The sequence below is a fragment of the Panthera onca genome, chromosome A1 (assembly GCF_046562875.1).
Source record: "Panthera onca isolate mPanOnc1 chromosome A1, mPanOnc1 haplotype 2, whole genome shotgun sequence".
Taxonomy (NCBI): domain Eukaryota; kingdom Metazoa; phylum Chordata; class Mammalia; order Carnivora; family Felidae; genus Panthera; species Panthera onca.
In genome coordinates, this window is record NC_138339.1 from 101,229,308 (window position 1) to 101,256,249 (window position 26,942).

Below are 26,942 nucleotides of genomic sequence, written 5' to 3' on the forward strand. Positions count from 1 at the left end.
AAAGTGACGTTAGGGCGTATGCTCACGTGACTTACGCGGCCAGGAGTCGTAGGGGCGGGTCAGGGGGGCGGGACGATGGGGGAGGAGGAGACGTGATCCCAGTACTGGACGGGTGTTGCTCTAGAGACCCAGACGGTTCCTGCTGAAGTGACCCAGTGTCCGTAGTACTTGGGCAGCAAAGACTGTGCAGCGGCGGGGGAAAAAACCTGGAAGTCCTCTCGGCTGCGGTGACGCGGAACGTTTTTTGGCCAAACCCCGAAAGAAGAAATCGGAAGTGACGTCGCGGTCAAAACAAGCCGGGGTTTGGGGGCCTGCAGTGAATCTGTGGCCGCAGATGGAAAGGCCCGACTGGCTGTCGGCTGTCGAAGGTAGTCGCGAGGCCCTGCGCGCCCATCCAGTAGTCTTCCGGCCCCTGTCCCCCGGACCCTCCCGCCGGGGGTGAACCAGAGTTTCCGCCTGAGCGACTTTTCGGGCCGAGCTGGCGGGTGGCTCCCGAGCGGACTTCCCTCCCTACAGTGTCCCTTTCACGGGGCTTCTGCCCTGGGACACCTGTCGCCTGTGAGGTGTCATTTTCATAGCACCTTCCTTTCCTTGGTGGACAGTTTCAGGAGTAGGAAGAGCCAAGGGACACCTGTTACTAGGATCCACTGCGGAATGTGTATCTCATTAGGTTTTCTCCCTTCATCCCTGGGCTCTGACCCATCGAGGTGATCCGAGCTCTCCTTTGGCCATCGTCTTCTTCTCACTGCCTCTTACTCTCAATCCTATTTTCACCTCTCCTTCTCCAAGTCTTCAAAATCTTAGCTTAACCCATCAATTTTGGCTCATCTCGTCTAGCGTATTGGCAGGACCAGCGTTCTGTTTTCACTCCCTCCTCGCCCCAGTTCTCCCCTTCTCGAAGAGGGTAATTCCGCCTATATTATGACATGGAAGATGTTTGGAGCTAGAAAGAATATTAGAGATGCCTATTTCAACCGTCTTCGTTGTATAGATTAATACAACGAGTCTCAGAAAACGTATATGACTTGTCTTTCCATTGTTGCACAGCTAGCTAGTAGTGATGTTGAGACCAGAATGCCAGATCTAATTAGCAAGCCCCTGTTGGGCATCTCGCAGGGTCATTTTAGGATAGGAAATAATATGAAACAGTGTTAAACTTCATATCAGAAAACATTTCTGGAGCACCTGATGGGATCAAGCTCTGTTTTGTATGCAAAGATTAGTAAGAGTGGCCCCCAGCCTAGAGAAGTTTTCAGTTTCTTGGGAGTTTAAGTGGAAACATTCAAAGGAATGGTAAATGCCAAAATGGAAATAAATGCAGTGTGCTAAGAGAGCTCAGGGGATTGCATTTAGGCCAGCTCTGGGTAGGAGTCTGTGGGAGATGGGTCGTCCCTCAGGAAATTTTCATAAGAGCCTATATTAAGTTGCTAACATTTTAACTAAACAAAAACTGAGAAGTGTATCTTCAGTACATCATAACCAAAGCTTTGTAAAGCCTTTACCTGTCCAAGAATCAGGTGTTATAGATGCCAATAGACATGGATACAATGAATTTTATCTTAAATTCAAACTGAGAACCACTTATAAACATAGCATGTTAAAAAATGAACTACAGGTAAGAGGTTAAAGTTTTCACATCAAATTTTTTTAATGTTTTAGCCGTTTTAGTTTATGGAATGAAGTCTTGGCACTTTAAAATTAGAAGTGGTTTAAAATTAGTGGTTTGGAGCTACTGGGTAGCTCAGTCGGTTAAGTGTCAGACTTCCGGTCAGGTCATGATCTCACAGTTTATGAGTTCAAGCCCCGCATCAGGCTTTCTGCTGTCAGCATGGAGCCCGTTTTGTGTCCTCTATCCCCCTTTCTCTGCCCCTTCCCCTGTCATTCTCTCTCTCTCTTTCTCAAATAAATAAGCACTTAAAAATCTAATAAATAAATTTAGAAGGTTGTTTAAATCTATCAGTCAATGAAAAGGTCACCCACTTGAACTATGAAAATAACAAATGCCCAATTTTTGAGAGAAAGGTGCTGTGAGAATTTTTTACAAGGTTTTCTCCCAACAGAAACTAGCTTCTTTCCATCTTGATGAAGTGCCTCCCACCCTTCTCTGGGCTTCGCCTGTAGCAGGAACTTCGGTTAGTTCTGAAGGCTGGGCAATCCAAGATCAAGGTGCTAGCATGGTTGTGTTCTGGTGTGAGCCCTCTTCGTGGTTCATAGCTTTCATCTTTTTGGTCTAAGTTGGTGAAAAACCATGAAAGTTTATTTTCATTGTTAGCTTGATCTTCTGTCCACTTACCAATGTTGAGGAATAGGAGAAGGGAGAAAAGAGTAAAACGTGTTGGAACCTGGTGATGAAGGTAAAAAATATGCCTGTATCTCATTTGGTCTTTACCAAGATCCTATGCAATTAGTGGCGATACCCCCATTTTACAGATGAGACTGAGACTTAGAGAGGTTGAATAACGTACAGGTTCGGGGCGCCTGGGTGGCGCAGTCGGTTAAGCGTCCGACTTCAGCCAGGTCACGATCTCGCGGTCCGTGAGTTCGAGCCCCGCGTCAGGCTCTGGGCTGATGGCTCGGAGCCTGGAGCCTGTTTCCGATTCTGTGTCTCCCTCTCTCTCTGCCCCTCCCCCGTTCATGCTCTGTCTCTCTCTGTCCCAAAAATAAATAAAAAATGTTAAAAAAAAAAAAAACAAAAACGTACAGGTTCATACAGCCAAGAAGTGGTGAAGCTTGGATTCATACTCCGGTGTCTGCCTCCAAACATTGTATGCTTACTGTTATGTATAGGGGCTTGTAAGAGCACTATGTGCATACTTGATTGAAAAATGATTATTTTGTGTATTATTACCTAAGTTGATATAATCTTTTTAATTTTTTTCTTTCAGATTTTTCAATATCTAAATTCCAAGAACACACTGGATACCACTCCTATAAAACAAAGAGGAAATCATGAAGGAATGTTTTAATCATTGAAACTACAGTTGAAATCATGGCTACATCAACAAATCTGGATATTGGAGCCCAGCTGATAGTGGAAGAGTGTCCCAGCACTTACAGTCTAACTGGCACGCCAGACATTAAAATAGAACATCAGCTGGACTCAAATGCAGAGGAAGGATCAGCTCAGGGTGTTGCCATGGGAATGAAATTCATATTACCTAACCGATTTGATATGAACGTGTGTTCTCGATTTGTGAAGTCCTTAAATGAAGAGGATAGTAAAAATATTCAAGATCAGGTTAACTCTGACCTGGAAGTGGCATCTGTCCTATTTAAAGGTTGCAAGTTATGGTATAAATATGTGCATTTGTTCTGTTTTTGTTTTTTTTGTGTTTTTTGTGTATGGTTTTGTTTTTTTTTGTTTTTTGTTTTGGTTTTTCCTTTCTGATCATGAGATTTTGAGTTTGGGAAGAGAGTTTGGAAGTCATCTTTTAATATGATTTTCTAGAATCTCACAGAAACCGAAATTAAATAATTTTCATGTTTTGTGATGTCTATAGTGTATGTTGATTTTTTAAAATTTTCTAGCTTAACCTTTATTTAGAAATTAAAGTTTCTTATTTGTACCTTTTTAAATGATAGAAGAAAAATTATTCGTGCCTTTTAAGAAATGAATTAGCTTAATATTCCCTCTTCCATGAATATTTGATTGGCCTCAGTTTCCCATGCATTAATGCAGTGAAGTCTGCCATCATATTGTAGATTTATTTTTATAACAATCTACTGAATAAAAAAGCTAATTTCAAAATAAAATTGTTCAAAATTAATACAGATTTTTCCTGGAACTTTCACTATGATGATATAGATTTTTTAATAGCAAAGAATAATTTAATATCACTTGAGAAACAGTTGAAGATGTACCTCGTGTATTTCTCTTTTAATGTAAACATTGACATAGAACTCTGAAATGTTTTATCATTAAAATATTGTGTTAATGTGTTTAAATTTATTTTACTTAGCTGAATGCAATATCCATACATCTCCTTCTCCGGGAATTCAAGTAAGGCATGTCTACACTCCCTCTACAACAAAGCACTTCTCACCCATAAAACAATCAACTACTTTAACCAACAAACACAGAGGAAATGAGGTCTCGACCACACCTCTCTTAGCAAATTGTAAGTATTTCCCACTGAGTTGTTAAAATATTCTTATTACTGGTATAATGCTTTCAAGAGTTTGGCCTTGAAACATTATTTTCTTTAAATGCATATCCTATTTGGAAAGTGATGTCTTGATAGTTTTAGTAATTTAAAATTTCACAATATTACTGCAGAGTCACATATTTCATGTTTTATATTTCTATGTTGAGAAAAAGTATAGATTTTAATACAGATTTTGTATAGGTTTATACAAATACAGGTTTATATTCATACACATACAGATTTTTACAGGTTTTCATTCTTAAAACCTTTATAGTTTTTTTTTTTAATGTTTATTTTTGTGTGAGAGAGAGAGACAGAGTGTGAGCAGGGGAGGGGCAGAGAGAGAGGGAGACACAGAATCTGAAGCAGGCTCCAGGCTCTGAGCTGTCAGCACAGAACCCTACGTGGGGCTGGAACTCACGGAACGACGAGATCAGACCTGAGCCAAAGTCAGACACCTAACCGACTGAGCCACCCAGGCACTATTAAAACCTTTATAGTTTAACTATAAAAAAACAATCTTTTATTCTGAACTATGTGCAAAGTAAGAGAGTATTTTTACTTCACATTTTACTTTTAAACTAGATCAGTGATCAGCAAGTGATTTGTAGTAAAAGCTGAGTGATTTGTAATTTAGAATTTGACTATAATAACATGAATATGAAATTTCTCTTTTTAAAACCTTGAAGCCACAATTTTTAAAAATGGAATCATTCTAGAGGAAATAAAATGAAGCTTTTCTATACAAATCAGAAAAATGTAGTATGGGTATGTTAATGAAAGAAAACCAGTTAGCAGTTTGACGTTAGGAACTGTATCGAATATGTAATGTAAATGCATCTGTATTCTAAAGCATGGTGAAATATTTGTTTTTACTTTGGAAACACTGTATCTCTCCTAATTTTGAATGGCATGCCCTAGCAGTTAAGCAGGAGGAGTCCATGATTCTTACTTCACCTATTAGCCAAAGTTTCTACTTACTATATTTCCATGTGCTTTCTAATTGCTTTCCTTTCTATTAAGGCCACTCAGTCATATTACTGAAGTCAAGGATCAAGTGATACTAATTTCTAAGATGAACTCTCACAGAACAGTGCCTGTTTAGTTTTGTTGTAAAATAAAGATGTTGTCTTAAAATAAATAAATGAGGGTTGCCTGGGTGGGTCCATTAAGTTTCCAACTCTTGACTTCAGGTCATGATCTCACTCACGGGATCAAGCCCCACCTGGGGGTCTGCACTGATATTGAGGAGCCTGGTTGGGATCCTCTCTGTCTGTCTGTCTGTCTGTCTGTCTCTCTCTCTCTCCCTCTGCCCTTCTCTTTCTCTTAAAATAAATATATAAACTTTTAAATATAAATAAATGAATGAATGAATGAAATAAAGATATTGTCTTAAAATAGTCCAACCATATTATTTTTGAGCTAAAAAGAAACACCTAGAGATTATGCAGTTCCCCTCCCTCATTTTATAGACAAAAACATTTAATTATTTACTCAAGGTCACACAGCTGATTAGCCACAATGAAGTCTGCATTCAAGAATTTACTCTCAAAGTTAGTTTTCAACTTACTAATTCCCATGGGTTAGAAGAAAACCCGTGGAGTCTTGAAATAACGGTCTTTGGGATTTCAGAGGATTCAGTCTATAAAGAGACAGAAGGTATATCTTTGTGTGGTTTTAGACCCAACATCCTCCTAAGTTTGGATATTGAGTTAGCATTTTAAAAATTAAATACCTAAACTGTTTCTTTGATTGATAAGATCAGTGGCGATTTGCATTAATAGTTGATCATAACAATTTGCCTGTTCATTGCTAATAATACTTTGTAGCTGTCAGAATTGCCTTAAACACATACCGATCCTCAGATATAGGTATATTTTAAGTTACATTTTTTTTAAACAATAAAATGAGAGTTTTTATTTTAGAAAAGAAAATTGCTGCACACATATGAATACTGACGTGATGAAAGTGTACCCTATAAGTCGAAAACTGTGAAGCTTTTTATGGTATTGTTTCAGCTCTATCTGTTCACCAGTTGGCTGCTCAGGGAGAGATGCTTTACCTAGCTACTCGGATTGAACAAGGTAATAGCCTGTTCTTTTAAACGTACTTAAATTTTGTAGGGTTTATTAGATTTTTGTTGTTTTATTTTAATACAGGAAAGTATAAAGACAAAAAAAATAGTTGCATAATCTCACCAGGCAGATAACCCAATAGGTAGTAAAAAACAGACAAACAAAAAGTATATAAAGTATAAAAGTCACAGCTTCCCATACCATCCCAGCCTTGTTCCCAAAAGCAAATATTATAAATTTCTTATATTTTCAGGAAACTTTTCTAGAAAACATTTCTGTTTATTTTTGGAGTTCTGTATGAGAATATATATGTGCTTTTTTGTTGTTTACACAAGAGGGAAAGTATTGTACACACCGTATTACACTTTCCTTTTTTTCACTTAATATTTTGGACATCTTTCCATATAAGCACATAAAGATCTGTTTCATTCTTTTTAATAGTTTAACAGGTCTATGATTTTGCACTGTATTGCTGCATACATATGTACCATGTTTTGTTTTTTTTTAATTTTTTTAAACATTTATTTATTTTTGAGAGACAGAGGGAGACAGAGCATGAGCAGGGGAAGGGCAGAGAGAGAGGGAGACACAGAACCTGAAACAGGCTGCAGGCTCTGAGCTGCCAGCAACAGAGCCTGACACAGGTCTCACGCCCACAGACCGCGAGATCATGACCTGAGCCAAAGTCGGACACTTAACCGGCTGAGCCACCCAGGTGCCCCGCATGTTTTTATTTTTTAACTAATCCTCTTGGAGGTGATTCCAATTTCTTGCTCTTAAATAATAGTCTTGCTTACATTCCTTTTAAGTATGTAAATTCCTACAAGTATATTTGCCGGGTCAAAAGAAATGTGAATTTTTATTTATATATATATTGCCAGATATTTGTCCTGTCCCTACACCAGAGTTAGAGTTTCTGTTTCCCCATACCCTGACACAAGATATTATCAGACTTTAATCTTTGCTAATCTCATGGGTGAAAAAATAGTCTCTCATACTGGTTTTGTTTCAGTTTTTTAAATTATGGTCTATTTAAGCTTTTTTGTGTGTGAACTGCCTGATATGTGTTGATTTATGTGAACTCTTATCTAAATTAAAGAAATTCACTCTGTTGTTTATGTTGCATTTTTTTTTCTAGTTTGTCATTTTCCTTTGATTCTGATGTTTTCAAACAAAATTTTAACATTTTGTAGTGGTAAATTTATTTTTTTCCTTGCAACTTTTGAGTTTTATATCCTGCTTTGAAATGATTTTCTACTTCAAAATTACAAATAAATTCACTCACATCTTATTCTACAATTTCTGTGGTTTGGTTTTTTTCACATTTCAATCTTTGACGCATATGGAATGTTTTGGTATAAGGAGGTAAAGGTCAAGCTTTACTTTTATTTTCCTTTTTCATAAAGTTAGCCAGTTATCCCAACATTACTGATTGAGTACAGGGTGCATGATAAAAGAGGTGGGTTTTTTTTCATCATGTCATTTTCTTATAAGACATACTTCAGTATTATATTTCTTTTTGTTCATAAATATTTGAAGGTTTCATTCTGTCTACTAAATAAACTTAGGGGAAACCTGTGGACTTTATAACTAGTAAGGTGAATCTAGGAAACAAAATGGGGTTCAAGGTAGAATTGCATGGGACTGTGTTTCAGATTATTCTGTCTTCATCCCAATTATGTTAGTAAACCACCAAGAATGAAAAAAATATCAATGTTAGCTATAGAGTAGAAGATAATTTTAATAAGGTTTTGGAGGTTTTATAATATATATTTATATAATTGTAAGGGCTATTATATAATCTCGCTTCTATTGTGTTTCTCCCAACTACTCATTGAGATAAGCAAAGTATTATTCCATGTATTGGAGAAATTAAATGATATGCCCAGAATCATAGTCCTGTAAAGTGACAGAGGCAGGATTCAGACTATGGTCTCCTGATCCCGAGTCCAGTCTTTTGTGGACTGCCTTGTACCTAGCGTTACGTCATGTGCAGTAGAAACACGCTGTTCGAACTGAGCTGTGTATACCGAAGCACATTTTAATACATTCACACTGCACCCTGCAACAACACTTAATAGGACTTCAGCAAATAAGTCGGCAGAAAGTGAACTTCAGTGAGTAGTAGTATCAACTTTTTAGAATGCCAGTATTTTCTTAATGATATTAATAGTTGGTTGTTAAATTAGATGACAAAAATTGCTTTTCTTTTAAATAGAAAATGTTATCAATCACACGGATGAAGAAGGATTTACTCCTCTGATGTGGGCTGCAGCACACGGGCAAATAGCTGTGGTAGAGTTTCTACTTCAGAATGTAAGGAAAATGCCTCAGAAAATGTATATGTACAGTTACTTAAGTCTGTAGTAAAGATTTTGTATCTTCAGCCAACTAGATGCAATGGTAGAGGATCCAAAACAATTTTACATGCTTTTCATGTTCTTGTGGAACCTGGATCTAGCTGGGCAGACAAGACCAATCGTACGTGAAACAGCAAGAGAGAATTTAATGCCCAACTCCCTTGAGGTACAGTGGGAGCAAAAGTACCGTCAGCTCTCTAGGACCAGCTTCGTGGAGGAGATGTAATTTGACTCCAGAGCAGAAGGACAGTTAGGACCGAGATAAAGGGAGGAAGGAAGGCATCCATGAGTAGAAATTTACGTTATTTACCCCAGAACGTTACCTGACCAAAGTATTGAACTGAATTCTTAGTGACAGAAACAACAGTATTCTTGTTTACATGAATTGAAAAGTCTTTTCTCTCCACTTACCACTCCAGGGTGCTGATCCCCAGCTTTTAGGAAAAGGTCGAGAAAGTGCACTATCATTGGCCTGTAGTAAAGGCTACACAGATATTGTCAAAATGCTGCTTGATTGTGGAGTTGATGTGAATGAATATGATTGGGTGAGTTTATGCTACTGATTTTAAAATACTGTAATAAACTCTAGGATTTACTTAGTTTGGAGAGACATAATACATTTCACTAAACATTTGGAAAAATCATTAACTTAAACACCTGGAAGAAAAAGTTAATGGTGTAAACTCACTTGTGACATCTGATTTAAGTATTCTTCACAAAACATGAAAATTGCCTTAAACTACTTTTACATGTCCATTTCTTAGTAAAACTCCTCAACGGCAACATTGAATTACTCGAATCTTGCTCACCTTGAAAACTAAATGACCTTTTCCTTTTGCAGAATGGAGGAACACCTTTGCTTTATGCTGTACATGGAAATCATGTTAAATGTGTAAAAATGCTCTTAGGTAAGCCATTTTTAAAAGTGAAAATATTTAGAAAATACCATGTGAGGGGTTTATTTTAACTTCTTACAAGGCGGCCTCCCTTGGTATTACTCAGGAGAATCATTAATTACTATTAAACACGTGAATCCTTCTGGAACACGTGCTACCAGAGAGTTGCCCGTGTGAGAAGCAGCTCCAGCACACCGCACACCTGTGCTTGGAGCATTTGTCTTTGTTGCTTTCCTTTGGAGGATCACGTGTGAATCCACAGTTGTTTCCTCGACCCGTGGCGTCTTTATGCAGAAGTTCTCGCTGTAGTTGTTGATGAGTTTCAGCTTTTGGAGAGGATGCCTATTTGTTTGAAGTGTCTTCCCTCTGACCCACCGAAGTGAAATCTCTGCCCTTCGTACTTTGTCAGACCATCCTGAAGATACCCTCCACTTTGCTGAAAATCTGTCCTGCTGTTTGCACATGAGCCAGTAATAGACAAACATGTCTACATTTTCATTTTATTTATGCAGATTTTTCTGTTTTGATACAGAAAATGGAGCTGACCCCACAATTGAAACTGACTCTGGGTATAATTCTATGGATTTAGCTGTAGCCTTGGGCTATAGAGGTGGTAAGTATTTTAGAACTGTCAGATTATATATTTTTTTAATTTTTTTTTAACGTTTATTTATTTTTGAGACAGAGAGAGACAGAGCATGAACGGGGAAGGGTCAGAGAGAAGGAGACACAGAATCTGAAACAGGCTCCAGGCTCTGAGCTGTCAGCACAGAGCCCGACGCGGGGCTCGAACTCACGGACCGCGAGATCATGACCTGAGCCGAAGTCGGCTGCTCAACCAACTGAGCCACCCAGGCGCCCCTGTCAGATTGTATTTTAGTTAGTAAAGCTATATAAATAGTACAAACTGTGGTCTAAACCATTTTCATCACTTGTCCTAAAACATGACATGTTATCCTAACTCCTGACATATACTTTTAACTATGGGCAAAATCAACAAATTCTTACCAAAAAAAAGAGTTTGTTACTGTTACTTTTCACCAACCCAAATAACTAGTTGCTAGAGTGCACACCTATTTATGTACAAGGTTTGTTTAACATTTTGTAACAAATTATTTACAAAATGCATTCTGGTTGCCCTTTCTCTGTTCTTTAGAACAAACTTTGTGCAAGAACAGAATCCAGTAACTTAGACAATTACTAAGTCCATGACAGACTAAGTTTTAAGTGCGTTAAGTATTGCATGCAATCGTATCACCCTCAGACTATGAGTATATATTACTAGGGTATATCCTCAGAATATGATGAATAACTATTTTAAGAAAAAGTTGATGGGGGTGCCTGGGTCGCTCAGTCGGTTAAGCAGCCAACTTCAGCTCAGGTCATGATCTCGCGGTCCGTGAGTTCGAGCCCCACGTGGGGCTCTGTGCTGACAGCTCAGAGCCTGGCACCTGCTTCAGATTCTGTGTCTCCCTCTCTCTCTCTGCCCCACCCCCCACTCGCTCTCTGTCTCTCTCTCAAAAGTAAACACTTAAAAAATGTAAAAGAAAGAAAAGAAAAAGTTGATGTTAAGTTGAATTTGATAGTTCTGTTTAAAATTGTGTAATCAGCATGCTGTGGTCTTGATAACCTATCTCTTCTAGTTCAACAGGTTATTGAGTCACATTTGCTGAAGCTGCTTCAGAATATCAAGGAGTAGACACAGTCATCAAGAAGTGTCGTCTGCCCTTTCTTTTACTTTTTGGCTCTTATAAATGATAGTTTTGTTTACTTATAAATTTTTACCTCAGTTGCAAAATTTACTGGTTTTGGTAAGTTTTAATAAATATTCCTCTCAGCAATTCACTGGTTTATAATAAAATTAATATTGATGCTTTTTTATAAATGTGTTTTACTGCATATTTAAAGTTATAAATTAATGTTTTGTGGCATGTAAATTTTTATGGTACAGATAGTTATCTGTCTTTGTATCAAGTGCTGTAATTTAACAGTTTCAAAAGTTATTCTACCCTATTTGTCTTCACTCTTGTATTAACTCATTGACTTCACATAGGTTTGCTATAAATCTATAGAAAAAAATTTGTTATTGTTGAATTCAAAAATGCACAGTGTGATTGTTTACAAAATGATGTTATAAATAAAGTACTTTTTCTGTTTGCATGCTAGTTTTTTTTTTTTAATTTTATAAGATTATTGAGGAATTACTTTAAGATTTTGGTTTAACCCTTCTGTCCTGCTAGGATACTCCATTAGATCAAACAGTATAATTAAAATAAATCAAATGTGAGTCAATCAACAAAGATTTGATTGTCATTTTTAGAAGTATATTTAGAATATTTTTCTCTTGTAAATAAGTTTTTCAGTAGGAAAAGTCCTCCATGAAAGAAAAGTCAGCCCTTCAATAAACGTCAATTAAATGCTCTTTAATTCCACTGAAGGAGTATTATAAATATATATATTGGTTTTAAAATAAAAGATAACCGCGATATAAAAAAGGACCGTAACATGATTGAAACCTTTTAGATGTACATTTAGAGAGAAAATACAATCATTTAATAAAAGGGCTACAACCTAAAGAGAACTATATAAATATTCTTTGGTTAAAGGAACCTTCTTTTTTGTACAGATTTTCCTCTTAAGACAGTTAAGCCTTTTTGCTGGAGTGAGAGCTATGTAATGCTAGCTGTGTGCACAGGAATAAAATTCACCTGCATAACCTCGTCAGTGACTCCGAACAAGAAACTTGATTATTGGTGATTTTATATTTAATGGAATTGAAATTGCAATTGGATACATAATTATTACATTCACAGTAGACCATCCCAAACCCATTGCTTTCTGAGTTGTCCCTGTGAAAAGGATAGACCACCGTTTGATACCTTTGCCCCATGTTTTATTTTTTATTCATAAATTCAGTGAAGTTGCTCTCCATTCAGACATATTTGCTCATATTACATTGTGGACCTGGAAAGCATCTCAACATTTTACATGTGTCCATTATGTTTCTTTTTCACATCCACTGAGAATAGTCGGAACTATTACATATACCAGAATCAATTCATGGCAAGTGTCATAAAGTCCTTATTGGTACTCAGTCCGTCTTCTGTTCACTGTCTCTTGTCCAAAAGGTTAAATATTTGAAATAAAAAATTTCCCCTCAACATTCAATCCTTCAATACACATTTATTGAGCTCATACGCCATGTTAGATTTGGGTTGGACTCAGGAGATGCAATGGTGGGGCCCCACAGGGACATTTTCACCGCCCTGCCTTGAAGATCTTACTTAGAATCTGCCTCTGGGGAGCCTGGGCAGCTCACTTAAGGGTCCAACTCTTGTTTTGGGCTCAGATCATGATCTTACATTTCATGGGATTGAGGCCCAAGTCGGACTCTGCACTGACAGTGCAGAGCCTGCTTGGGATTCTCTCTCTCCTGTCTCTGCCCCTCCACCACTCACACGTGTGTGTGTGTGTGTGTGCGTGTGTGTGTGTGTGTGTGTACACGTGCTCCATTTCTTTCTTAAACTTAAAAAAAAAACCCAAAACTCCTCCCAGCGAGTTTGGTTTTGTTCAAAATCATCTCCTGTTGTCCCACACATCCTGAGGACAAGTTAAAAATGCCAAGTGTCGGGGCTCCTGGATGGCTTAGTTGGTTGAGCATTGGACTTCTGCCCAGGTCATGATCTCAAGGTTCATGGGTTCGAACCCCACATCAGGCTCTGTGCTGACAGCTCAGAGCCTGGAGCCTGCTTCAGACTCTGTGTCTCCCTCTCTCTCTGCCCCTCCCCTGCTCACTCGCTCGCTCTTGCTCACTCTCTCAAAAATAAACATAAATTTAAATGAATGGTTAACTGAGGCATGTTCAAGGCCCTAAAATGCCTGGTACTGGGTTTATCACACACTAATTGTCCTGCTGTGTCCCCACATTAGTCCTCCTTATGGACACAACAGAACCCTCTATGTCCTGAGGAGAAACAGAGGGCAGAGGATCTGAGAGTAGCAGAGGCTCCACTCTAAGGACAATTGGTTCTCAAGTTGGGATGCACGATGGAATCATCTGGAGGGCGGTTGAAAATGCTAAGGCCGGGGTCTCCCGGAGAATCTGTTTTATTCGTCTGGGATGCCAAGAGGGGGCATGTAATAGCTTCCTGGGTGATTCTCATGTACAGCCAAGAGTGCCAACCTTGCTGTGGCTGGTAGAACCAGCATGTTCCAAACCACATTCTAACATTTGCCTTTCACATTGCCACCCTGTCTACAAAGTAATGTTAAGAAAGAACCTAGCTTATCCTTTCTCTCTAGCCTGTTGGTACATGCTCTCTTTTATTTTTTTTTTTTATTTTTTTTATTTTTATTTTTTTTTAAATTTTTTTTTTCAACGTTTTTTATTTATTTTTGGGACAGAGAGAGACAGAGCATGAACGGGGGAGGGGCAGAGAGAGAGGGAGACACAGAATCGGAAACAGGCTCCAGGCTCCGAGCCATCAGCCCAGAGCCTGACGCGGGGCTCGAACTCACGGACCGCGAGATCGTGACCTGGCTGAAGTCGGACGCTTAACCGACTGCGCCACCCAGGCGCCCCGATGCTCTCTTTTATAAAGGTAAACATGAATAACACATGAATAACTCGGCTTTTGTCCTTCAATGAGCTGTTAGTTATAACTGCACATCCTTTATTAATTTGTGTTTCTGAAAGACGCATTTCTGATGCCATACAGTTGTTAACTTATTTTGCTTATGTTTTGGATAAGAAAAGAGCCCTGAACACCCGGGACAGTAGTCTATTACCAACAAATGCCAAAGAACTTGTTATTCCTTTGTTCTAGGATTTCCTTCGGGACACGGATATTGACTAAAGCACTGGCCATCCAGAATTCACACTGGCTCATGGGTTCCTCCACAAGGACAAGGCTGGGTAACCCTCTTCCATGATGTGTGCCTGTTATGAAAACTTTGATCTTCTCATACGTGGTGACGCTGTGTTTGCCCCTCTGCCAAGGAGACTGTCAACAAAAATGAAGTCAATCACATGTACCCCTGTCTCAGTGATCTCCTGCCTCTGAGGTCCTTCAGCCACTGCAGGAACAGGTCGGTGGTATTTAGCGAAGAGCTCGTTTGGGCCAGAGTTTGGCCTTACCTCCTCCTTCAGAGAATAAACCACTCCCTGTGTGCCATTCTAGGTTCTTCTTAGAAGATACTGTTGCCTTCCCTGTGTCGATAAGATGACTGGGGCCCTCCCCAAGAAAGCACCATGTACTGTGTGTGGTCAGCTTTCACACAGCCTCCTACATGGGGGAAAAGTCAAATACAGCAGCTGCTGTTGGCTTATGAGAAACAGTAGAACACAAATGTCAAGGTTTGTGCCAGGTGCTGAAGTCACGGCCCCTGCACCTCAGGATCTAGTCAGGGAGAGAATGCAGTACAAATTCACTAACCTCAACGCAATATGAAGTAATTGATAAGAAAAGTTGATGTCAAATAGGAATTGATTTGGGAAAGAAACTTACTTCCGTGGCTTCAGGAAGCCAAGGTCAGAATCCCTGACCTTTATCTTTATTTTTTCTGAATATAAAAGTAACGTGTACTTCTCATATCTGTCAGAATGCTTTCAGGTGTAAAATAAAACCCACTTGAGGTGGCTTAAACAAATAAGTAAATGTATTTGCTCACATAGGAGGAAGTCCGGAGTTAGGAGGACTTGAAAGTTGGCTGACATAGCAAAGCAACAATGTCAAGTAAGACCCAGGTTATTTCGGTCTCTGCACTCTGTGGGCCACAATTCAGCCCTGTCCTAAAGGTGGGCCATGGTGTGGTGTCTAATAACAAGGGCCATATGCTTCTCCATTTCTGTCTAGTTCAATGAGAGAAGGAGGTGTCCCATCCCCCTTCCAGAAGAGTGAGGAAGAACTTCTCCGGAAGTTTCCAGAAAACCACTCCTCTAGTCTCATTTACGACAGGCTTACATGCTCGTTCCTGAACCAGCTATGGAGATTAAGACTAGCTGAGCATCTACCAGTCATACCCAACTCAACTGAGAGCCAGTATCTTCTGTAGCACTTGGGCTGAGTGGGGAGAAACACCAGCATCTGTTAAGAAGGGGGAAAAGGGGGGGCACCTGGGTGGCTCAGTCAATTAAGCGTCCGACTTCGGCTCAGGTCACGATCTCGCGGTCCGTGGGTTCGAGCCCCGCGTCGGGCTCTGGGCTGATGGCTCAGAGCCTGGAGCCTGCTTCCCATTCTGTGTCTCCCTCTCTCTCTGCCCCTCCCCCGTTCATGCTCTGTCTCTCTCTCTCTCTGTCTCAAAAATAAATAAATGTTAAAAAAAATAAAAAAAAATAAAAAAAAAGAAGGGGGAAAAGGGGAACAAACACAATACCTATGGAGAGCCCTGACCAGGAGCCATAAGTAGATAAGCAGAAGAAGAGAAAATGGAATAATAAAAAAATGCTTGATTGATTTGAAAGAAGGAGGAAGCAAGAAATATGGAAACATAGATAGGACAAATAGAAAACAACTAGCAAGATGGTAAACTTAAATTCGACATTAAATGTACAAGGACTAAACATTACAGTTAAAAAACAAAGGTTGATGTGGGCATCTGGGTGACTCAGTTGGTTAAGTGTCTGACTCTTGATCTCAGATCATGTCTTAATCTCAAGGTCATGAGTTCAAGCCCCGCATTGGGGTCCATGCTGGGTATGAAGCCTACTTAAAAAACAAAAACAAAACAAAGAAAAGACAAAGGTTGAGAGACTGGACTAAGGAAACCAAGCAAGAATCACCATTTGCTATTTTAAAGAAACAAACTTTAAATATAAGGATGAAGATAGATTGAAAGTAAAAAACTAGGAAAAGATACCATAAACATCAACAAAAGGATGTTGATTTGGCCACATTAATATTGGCATCTCAAACGTCAGGTGCCTAAAATTGACAAAACTTGAAGAAGTTCTTCTTGAAGAAGAACAAAGTTAGAAGAGTAAAATGGTCAGATATCCAGACTTACCATATAAAGCTACAGCAGTTAACACAGGCAGTGACAAAACAAATAAACCAATGATATAGAATATAGTCTAAAGAAGGATCTGCACCTGTGTGTCAGCTAATATAGACGAAGTTACCGCTGCGATTCAGTGGAGAAACAATGCCTTTTCAACACAGCTTTTTAATATCTGAAAACTTTGTATGCTGCCTAGTAGTCATGGGTAACTGCATTCACATGGAGCTTTGTAAGTAGAAAATATGAATTGTTATTCCCTTTTCCTTAAAAATAACTGTCTTAGAACTCTTTTTCTCTTCTTTTGGGCATAGATGTAAGTAAACAGAAGACCAGTTGATTCATCTTATAGTGTTCCAGTGTATCCCCAAAACTGATTTGATTTGTCATTTGGGTTCTAGCTTTGGGCTTTATGTTAATTTTTTCAGAGCGTATATATTTTATTTTGTGTAGTTAGATTCACCAATACCTTTGTGCTCCCAAGACAATGTCTCCAATCGCCTCCCTTTAGAGAAGCAAACAAGTCAGGGTGCGTTCTTCCTTAGCTTCCCCACCCTCCTTACCCCAGCCTCCCCTGGCGACTAGAGTGCAAGTGTGTTATGGAGCTTTAACCAATCAGATGCTCTGAGATGTGTCATACAATAACTGGCCGCCAAGTGGCAGTCATGATGCAGTACGAATGTGACACTGACCCCTCCAGAAAGGATCCAGAATCTGTCAACCTCAAAAACACCTAGGAGCTGGTGAAATAAATGATGACCTGTTTGAAGCAAAATATAACTACAAGAGTTTATTTTAAATGGGGATCAGATAATAATGCCAGGAACTAGGTTATATTTTAATTCTAGCGTTAGAATTCTCCAGGAGGGAAGCCTTGAGACACAAGGCAGCATCCTCAACCCCATAAATGAAGAAGGCTCTCTCTCTTTACCTTTCTCTCTCCTACTGACCTGGTCATATGAGCCCAGGTGTGCCATGTACCCTCCAGAACTTGTGAGTAATAAATCTTGTTTTTATTCGCTGTTCCCTGGTGGTTGTAGTTGAGCTGTAATTTGCAGACATAATAGGAGCCCCAGGGCAGGCGCGGTAGGTGCAGGTGGGGGAAATGTCCGTGAGGGTTGCCACGGATCGAAAAGGGTGCAGGCATTCCTAGCTGATAGGATCACCATCAATCAGCTGAGACTAACAGAAAACAACTGGTGTAATAGCCCATACCATTATTTTATGTGTGTGACCTTTTATAGTTTGTGGCATAGATAGAAACTTAACAACACGCGCTTTATTTCCTTCTTCTCCATTCCAGCCTTCTGTCGATCTGTCCTCACTGCATATTTTATAAGCACACAAATCGGTATGATTCAAACATCCCTAAAAAGACAGCCAGATCTTCAAAAAGGTTAATAAGACATGACCTAGTGCATGAAAAGAAAAAAAAAAAAAAAAAAAAGATTGTTTCAAAACGACCAAAATGTCAACATGGTTTGAAAGAATCTAATTAGCAATACAGATACAAAGATGCTACCCTTGTGATAAGCTTGATTAACAAAACAATGAAGCCTGTGAGAAAAATTTGAGTGAAACATAATTTGAGTGAAACATTCCGGTGTTGAAAGCTTATCTTTGATGGGCTGGAAACGCCATGAAAATTAATCCTGAACCATTTCCCAGTTGAGAAAGATTTTGTTTATCCTTCTTTGCTAGAGTGGGAGCCAACAATTCTGATGGTTTGGATTAGCTCTTAATATTTCTAGCCATTGGGGTATTCAAATCACCGGTGCGTTCTTGGCGACAAGCTGTCTCACCACAGACAGCAGGAACAAAGGAACGAAGTCTTCTCCATGCAGAAGTCACAAGGCTTCTCTCTCACTTTGACCAGTGGCCTTTCGTCAGAAACAGGCAAAAGGATGTAGTAACCCCAGGGCATCCGCACACCAAGGAGATCTGCGCTCTACCCTTCAGTCCTCGTCAGTTTTCAGGGTTTCCAATGTGCTCAGCTGTGCACTGAGTTTTCCAGGCTTCGAGTCCGTTAACCCCACCCATTAGGCATCTCAGTCACATGAAACAAAACAAAACTACACTGTTGAAGCTGAGGCCACGTGACAGTGACAGAGAGAGGCCAAGTTAGGGTGGATAAGAGGCTCATGCAGTTTTTAAGGCTTGTCAGAGACAAAAAGAATGTTTTCATCTGGAGAACTATTTTAGACTGGAAAAAAGTGCATGTGTTCATGTATTCATTCACTCTATAAATCCATTCACTTTACAAACTGCTCTATATAAGATTTATGCCATAGTGAAAACAAGAGAGTTTCAGAATCAGATGAACCCGGATTCAACTCCTGACTTTGACAATGCTTTTCCTAAGCCCAAGTTTTCTCACCTGTAAAAATTAAAAAACTAATACTGTCTGAGGGTTTTTCTAAAGATTTGAGATAATGTTCACACTAGCACATGATAATAAATGAGAGCTATAATTATTACTATTATATTATTATTAACATTACCTCTATCAAGCAACACCAGCCCCCAGTTCAATCCTGCATATTTTCATAAGGATGGTTCTTCCTCTCAGTCAGCTTCTTTAGCTTGACAGAGACAAATCCTGCTAGCTTTTTACTACCTCATCTCAACCATGGGAGATCTCACCCCCTGACCAAACTTGAGTCAAGCTCCTCTGAGCCCTCTTCTTGTTTTGACCTTGACTTTGGCTTTGGTCTACTGCCCTTGACCTTGGCCTGCTGAGTCCAGTCTTGGCACAAATCTCCTAAGCCAGTTTACTAAGAATCCCTTGCCCTTGATAGTTGGTCATGTTGGCCTGCATTAGCAAGGATCCCCCTACCCTTGATGGCTAATCAAGTTCCTCTTAGTAACTTTCCATCCATAGACCCCCTCACTCTGCTCACTGGCTGTACATCCCCAGTTGTCTTTGCTTATAGGTGGAGTTGAGTTCACTCTCTCTTCCTACTGAAATAGTCTCAAATGAAGTCTTCTTTACCATTTTAACAAGTGTCAGAATAAGTTTTCCTTTATGCCCTTTATCTCTGCATGTCTATTTCTTTCTTTCTTTTTTTTAATGTTTATTTTTGAGAGAGAGAGAGATAGAGCATGAGTCGGAGAGGGGCAGAGAGAGAGAGGGAGACAAAGAATCTGAAACAGGTTCCAGGATCCGAGCTGTCAGCCCAGAGCCCGACTCGGGGCTCAAACTCACGGACCGCGAGATCATGACCTGAGCTGAAGTCGGAGGCTTAACTAACTGAGCCACCTAAGGGCCCCCTCTGCATGTCTATTTCTGACTGAATGGTGTCACTGCCCATAAAGACAGAAAATGGGGGGCACCTGGCTGGGTCAGTCCAAAGAGCATGCAACTCTTGATCTCAGGATCATGAGTTCGAGCCCCACACTACATGCAGAGATCACTTAAATATATAAAACCTTAAAAAAATAAAAAAAACAGAAAATGGAACTTGGTGTCCCAGAGAGTTAGGACAGGTCACCAGGGCAGCCCAGTTGATCCCCCTGAAGCCCAGCCACCACTAATCTACATGCCACACTGGACAAATACCCATCTTCTGAAACGGAAACACCGAAAGCCTTGAAGAAAGTGCAGCTGGCTCCCTCCAGGCCAGACCTCCTCCATGTGGCCAGCCGGCACCACCCGTCACCCAGAAAAGCTCACTTCTGCTCCTCACCCTAGCCTCTGTCCCTCCTTGCAAGCCTGCCTTTGCCCTCTCTCAATTAATCCCTCTGATTAAGCTCACCCATTTTGTTCTCTTAGTCCCTCAGTCCCTGCTGGCTGACTCACTCACAGCTCCGATAGCAATCCTGTTAGGGGCGAGAGCTGACCCTGAGTGCAGGCCTTTCCTCTCAGAGCCACACTTGTAGTGAATTGGAGGCTTTTGTTGACAGAATCTTGAAGTTGGCAGAGGCCCCAGGGTTCATCTGGTTCTGCATTTTCCTGCTGATAACAATGAGCCGGAGCCCTTGTTAAACACACATTGCCAGGCATCTCCCCTGGGTATTCCAGATCTGGGCCGGAGCCCAGGAATTTGGGTTTTTAAGAAACACTCCAAGGGACTCTCATATTTAGAGAAGATTGGGAGACATCGGAATTCTACTGTGATCCTGACCATTTTATAGAACAGGAAATGGAGGCCTGTAAAGGGGCGGTGACTCACACAAGGTTGCTGACGACCGCCTTAGCAGATCCCAGCCTAGGTTCACGATTCCAGCCCGGTGCCGCCACTATGCCCACTGTGCCATTAGTCACAGGTGCCTGCTGGAGGACAAAGAAAGTCTCGGGCACCGTGTCGGCAGGCGGGCGAGGAGTCGACTGAACCAGTAATCACTTTCTCCTCATAGTGCCTTTCGTCACTAGACTCTGTAACGAGACTCCCTCCTACGTTAGGAACAGGAGACCAGCAGGCCATGGGGAGTAATGACTGCTGCTTCCCTGTGCAGGAATGCCAGCTGTAGTCTCCACTACCCTTGAACTAGAGTCACTTTATCCATCTAGGCCCCAGCGTCTTCAGGTGTAAAACAAGGTAACTAGTCTAGAGTAGGATCTCAACACTTTTCCCAAGAAAGAGAGGCCCCTGACGGGCACAGGAGCTAAGAGTGGAGTTACAGTAAGAGAGGAGTCAGGGCTGACTGCACTGAAGAAAAAAGAGGAAGGAAAGAGATCTGTAAGCAGTTCTCAGAGGCGAGCCATCGTGGAGTGGGAAGGGCGTGCAACAGGGAGATAGGATAGCTCTCTCTGGGGTGGATTCCTCCAACCTGGGTACTGAAGGAACCTCTGCACACTTGGAAAATTACTGCAGGCCCCAACTCTCACCAGGTTACCATCATTTTAATTTTTACTAAACCGTTATTTCAACACATACAACCATGAAACAATGTATAAACTCCAGGGTGATAGATGACTATATAACTGAAGAAAAAGAAAGAAAGAAAGAAATCAGTTGCCAGAAAGGTAGTAGAATTCAGATTTGTAACAGTAATTTAAAGTGATGGGTAAGTGAATGAGTGATACAATTGTCAATTGGGGGATAATGGTAGAAAAATGTTAGCTCAGTTTTGGGTCCTATAATGTAGTCTGTTTCTTTTTTTCTTTTTTCTTTTTTTAATGTTTATTATTTTTGAGAGAGAGAGAGAGAGAGCGCGCGCACAGGCTCCAGGCTCTGAGCTGTCAGCACAGAGCCTGACGCGGGGCTCGAACTCACAGACCGTGAGATCATGACCTGAGCTGTAGTCGGCAGTCCAACCGACTGGGCAACCCAGGCGTCCTATAGTCTGGGTGAGTCTGAAAACAACTCCTGAGAACACCTGTTTGCATACAAAACAGGAATGTTGATACATCCCTTTGTTTGTAGTTCAGGAGAAACACACCTTTCACTTAACCAACACTCTAAGTGACAACGCAGATGTCACTTGAAAACTCTAACGTTGTCTTCATTTGAAGATACCAGTGTGTATTCAGTGGGCAACTAAGCCAATTATTGTTGTATTCTGGTACAGAACCATTCTTCAGGTCATACTTCCTTTTAAAATGATTTTTTAAATCAATATTTAAAGTTGATATTTTCAAAGAGTGAGCCACAGTGCGCATCCACTGGAAACGTGGACGTGGATGTTATGGGGTGAGTTACTTTTCAGCCTGACACGCCTGTATTTCGTGTGTCCTCAGAGGACACCACGTTTCTATCTCAGTGACAGAACACCCCATGAAGTCCACTGAACTTCCCTTGGTGTCAACTCAAAGACAGACACAGATTGCAGAATAAAAATAAGGATTCTGGGGATACATTCCATTCCTCGGTTGTGGTCCGTCCAAAGGATTCAGAATGTGCTTTTATAATGACCGTTACAGATGATCCTCACAATGAAGACAAACATTTAAATTCTCACAGAGGACGTATTTGCAGGTTCCTTGGCAAACTGTCCAGGAACTCTGAGGGAGGCGAGATGAGCAGAAGTTAACCAGTATTTGCTTTTAGGAGACTCAGGTTTAAGTCCCGTTCTGCCACTAACTAGCTTTCGATGGTTGGACAGGTGTTCACATCTCTGGGCATCTGTTTCCTCGACTATAACATGGTCCTACAAATCCCATTCACCTCACAGACTCCCCACAAAAGTTGATGAGACAGCGTATTGGAAGGTGCTTAAACAACGCTCATGCTGCTTACAAAAGGAGAAAACACAATCACAGGGGCAGGGGCAAGTGGCTGCAGATTTCCCCCCAGGCGCTTGAAAAGTCCTAGCCAGTCATTCCTGAGTAGCACGGGACAGACATGAGTATCTCCTGGTCCTTCTGGTCCTTCCTGTCAGGGCCACCTCGGAGCAACTTACGGTGCTGATCGTCAGGTTAGCGGGCTGAAAACACCTCCCTCCTGTGGAATTAGGGCCGGTTCACTGCTGCTCTCTGCTGCCCTCTGCAGTATGGAAGTTGGTCTTGCATCACATGGAGTCGGCCTCAAGCGAGGAAATGCACACGCCCACTGTCCTGGGCACCCCATCTCCACATTCCAGCGCCCCCTCTCCCCACCTACCCCACCTCCTCAGAAGCCCACTTCCCGAGGCTTGTCCTGAGTGATTGCAGACCCTCAGGCGTCCAGGCCTCACGTAAGCCCCTCTGTTCATCTCTCAGTCTGCACGATTCCTTCTCCCTCCCTCTTGGTTGTTAGTTAAGACGATGTATTTTAGGGCCGGGAGAAAGTTCCCTCACCTCTGCTGACCTGCGGTGGAATGATTTCCAGTTACGCAGCAGCCACTGAGGTAATGAAGGCATTCTGTGTTGTTCTAATTCCATTGTAATGGCACTGATCTAAGGCGATGTCTAATTCTATTTTAATGATTAGTTTTTGCATTAGGTTTTGAATACCTTTCAGGACTGTCACACTAAATAAGCACTGACTTTTTAAAAGTAACTTCCTTTCTTGTGTGCCACTCACGGCCTCATTATCATTTAGAGTAGAGAAGTGATTTCCAAATGAACCACCCAGGGTATGCAAGAGACTCCAGTGGGGTCAGGGGAAAAAAAAAAAATTAGAACTTTCATTTTTATATAGTATATTTAATTTCACCCTTCTTAAATTTTAATTTTAGACAATGCTTTACAATACATATAATATTTGGTGGACTAGCACACGTATAGATTTATCACTAAGTATTTGCATGCCATGGGGGAATGACAATTTTATTTCATTTATTTATTTTGTTACTGAAGGCATATACAATCGTAAAAGTTTGGAAGTCTCTATTCTAGAAGAGTATTTATCATCCCATTCATCCTGACTGTGTTTCACAGTCACCAAGGGAGCTTTTCAAAAATTTTTACCGTGCCCCAAACCCATCCTGGACTCAGTGAGCCAGTCTTCAGGAGGGAGGCATGGGATATGTGAACTCTTCAAAAGTACCTCCTCATGATTCTGATACAAACTCTCTTGCCAAAAATTACATTGTTCTCCAGACTGTAAGCTCACCAAGGGCCGGACTCTGTCAATCTGTCTTGTTCACTGTTGTATCTACAGGGTCTAGCACACTGCCCAACACAGATGTTCCATGAACATTTGCTCAATGAAGGAATGATAAGAAAATGAACCACAGTCGGGAGGGAGAAGACCACAGGTAACTCCTCCAGCCTTTGCTTTCATCCTTAATGTTTTTATTTTTATTTATTTTTTTTGTTTTTTTTTTAATGTTTATTTATTTTTGAGACAGAGAGAGAGAGAGAGAGACAGAGTGCGAGCAGGGGAGGGGCAGAGAGAGAGGGAGACACAGAATCTGAAGCAGGCTCCAGGCTCTGAGCTGTCAGCACAGAATCCCACGGGGGGCTCAGACTCAAAGTGCAAGATCATGACCTGAGCTGAAGTCAGACACTTAACCGACTGAGCCACCCAGGTGCCCTGTCATCCTTAACGTTTTTATATAATAGTTTATGCTTTTGAGAACCCATCATATATAAAACTGAGTAGTTTTTAAGTCACTTTAGTAAATGTGTATTTAATATTTAAAGTCAATGAAGTGTTTTAGCATTGTTTAGCATTTAGTATTTCCTATTACAAATTACAGTATGTAAAAAAAGTCTTCCTACATACAGCTTTATTCTATATATCCTATTATATGCACAGGGGGAGAGTCCTCGAAGTGAGATTTCTAAATCAAAGAGTAAGGACATTTAAAAAAAATTTTTTTTAACGTTTATTTATTTTTGAGACAGAGAGAGACAGAGCATGAACGGGGGAGGGTCAGAGAGAGAGGGAGACACAGAATCTGAAACAGGCTCCAGGCTCTGAGCCGTCAGCACAGAGCCTGACGCGGGGCTCGAACTCACAGACTGTGAGATCATGACCTGAGCCGAAGTCGGATGCTTAACGGACTGAGCCACCCAGGTGCCCCAAGAGTAAGGACATTTTAAAGGTTATAGGTACTTGGGAAGGACAAATTCACATTGAACTCAGGAGGTGGAGACTCTGGCTTAATGAGGAAGGGCTGACAGGGGTTTTGTGATCCGGCAGAGAGAATCTTCTGGAGCTTTGTGGACCAGGAAGTCTGAGTTCTAGTGTCTGTTTCTACCACTTACTGTCTGTGACATTGAGACTCTAAGGTTAAGTTTCTTTACCAATAATGTGACTATTCACAGCTACCTGACACTGTTAACACTATTAGGTGTTGGAGAGAAAAGAATTAATATTTGTATTTGATTTACTTCCAAAGGGACAGAAGTCTTAGAGTCTAGGAGTTGCTCCCATGAAAAGATGCCATCCCATCTATCTTCTGTTAAAATGTACGAGGGGCACCTGGGTGGCTCTGTCGGTTAAGGGTCCAACTTCCACTCAGATCATGATCTCGAAGTTCATGAGTTCGAGCCCCGTGTCAGGCTCTGTGCTGACAGCTCAGAGCCTGGAACCTCCTTCTGATCTGTGTCTCCCACTCTCTCTGTGCCCTTCCCCTACTCATGCTCTGTCTCTCTCTCTCTCTCTCTCTCAAAAATAAATAAGCATTAAAAAAATTTTTTTAAATAAAAATAAAATAAAATGTACTATTTTCCCACAGGGGGTTTGGATGCTAACTTCTGTCAGTGGGGACCCAGAAATGTCACAACTGCAGCCTCAGGACGCTGAAGAAGGTTCAGAGATATTTAGGAACCCTGGCCAAGGGCCTACCTCAGAAATACCAAGGCTCTCCTTGTCTGGGGAAGGTAGGGCTGCTGAACTCTGACAAAAATGACCCAGAGCAGTCTGAACATTATTTTTCTCTTCATGAGGTGCCAATAAAACCAGTCAGGCAAGTTCCCACGGTGCCAGGCCACTCTGAAGGGCGGCAGCTTGCATCTCCCGCCTTTCTGTTGCAGGATCCTGGGGTTCGCCAAAGCACCAAGTGCCAGCCTTTGGAACTTCTGGTTGGAACCCAAGACCCAGGTCTGCGTGTCATCTTTGGCACAGAGCCATGGTTCTCAAACTTTGGTGTGGATGCGAATGACCTGACGTGCTCAGTCATACGCAGACTCCCTGCCCCGTTCACTAGACATTCTGATTCTGTAGGTCTGGGGTGGGGGCAGGAACCTGCCTCTCCTTCAGTGAGTCTGAGGTAGATAGTTTGAAAACCAGGGTTTGGGAAACACTAGCATAGTAGAAGTAGTCCTGGGCAGAGAATCAGAAGGCCCGGGTTTGAGGTGACATCATTCCATTTATATCAACATAAACCAGGTGAAATGAAGCCATTTCACCTCACTGGCTCTGTTTCTTCATTGTATTTGTTTTTTTATTTTTTTGTTATAGTAGTTTAGAGTTTAGCTTTTTGTTATATTAGTTTATCTAGTCATATTATTTTTAAAACATTTTAATGTTTATTTTTCAGAGAGAGAGAGAGAGAGAGCACAAGCAGGGGAGGGGCAGAGAGAGAGAGGGAGACACAGAATCCGAAGCAGGCTCCAGGCTCTGAGCTGTCAGCACAGAGCCCGATGTGGGGCTTGAACCCACAAACCATGAGACCATGATCTGAGCTGACTTTGGATGCTTAATCAACTGAGCCACCCAGGTGCCCCAGTTTATTTAGTTAAATTAGGTGTACAATATAGTAATTCAACAATCCCATTTATCACCTGGTGCTCATCTGTTCCTTTATTTTAAAACTTCATTTTCACAACTGGGAGAGCGATGCTCATTCATCGTAAGGCTGGTTACACAGGGACACCAGTCTAGCTTAGTTGGTAGAGCATGTAACTCTTGACCTTGGGGTTTTAAATTTGAGCCCCATGTTGGGTGTAGAGATCACTTAAGTGTAAAATCAAAAAAAATAATCCTAAGGCTGCTTACCCAGAAGATCAAATTAGAAACTGTAGACACAGAAAACACCACTCTAACTCAAAGCATACGTTTAAAGTCCTGTAATTTTGGCTCCTGCTTTCACACTAAGATAACCATGGACAATACAGAGCTAGTCAACAATGCCCTCAACATGAGACTCTGCCCTGAG

General features: G+C 41.0%; 1 protein-coding gene across 2 annotated transcripts; it reads left to right on the plus strand.

Moving 5' to 3' along the window:
* The first annotated feature begins 68 nt into the window (after nucleotides 1–68).
* Nucleotides 69–11,634, plus strand: ANKRA2 (ankyrin repeat family A member 2). 2 transcript variants are annotated; one of them, XM_078449026.2, is made up of 9 exons: nucleotides 69–368; nucleotides 2,886–3,278; nucleotides 3,960–4,118; nucleotides 6,164–6,229; nucleotides 8,439–8,536; nucleotides 9,000–9,125; nucleotides 9,422–9,488; nucleotides 10,009–10,089; nucleotides 11,120–11,634. In XM_078449026.2, the coding sequence occupies exons 2-9, from the start codon at nucleotides 2,990–2,992 to the stop codon at nucleotides 11,173–11,175; spliced, it is 942 nt and encodes a 313-aa protein (XP_078305152.1). In that variant the 5' UTR covers nucleotides 69–368; nucleotides 2,886–2,989; the 3' UTR covers nucleotides 11,176–11,634. The 2 variants fall into 2 exon arrangements, with proteins under 2 accessions (XP_078305152.1, XP_078305155.1); XM_078449029.2 differs by lacking the exon at nucleotides 9,422–9,488.
* The last annotated feature ends 15,308 nt before the right edge of the window (nucleotides 11,635–26,942 follow it).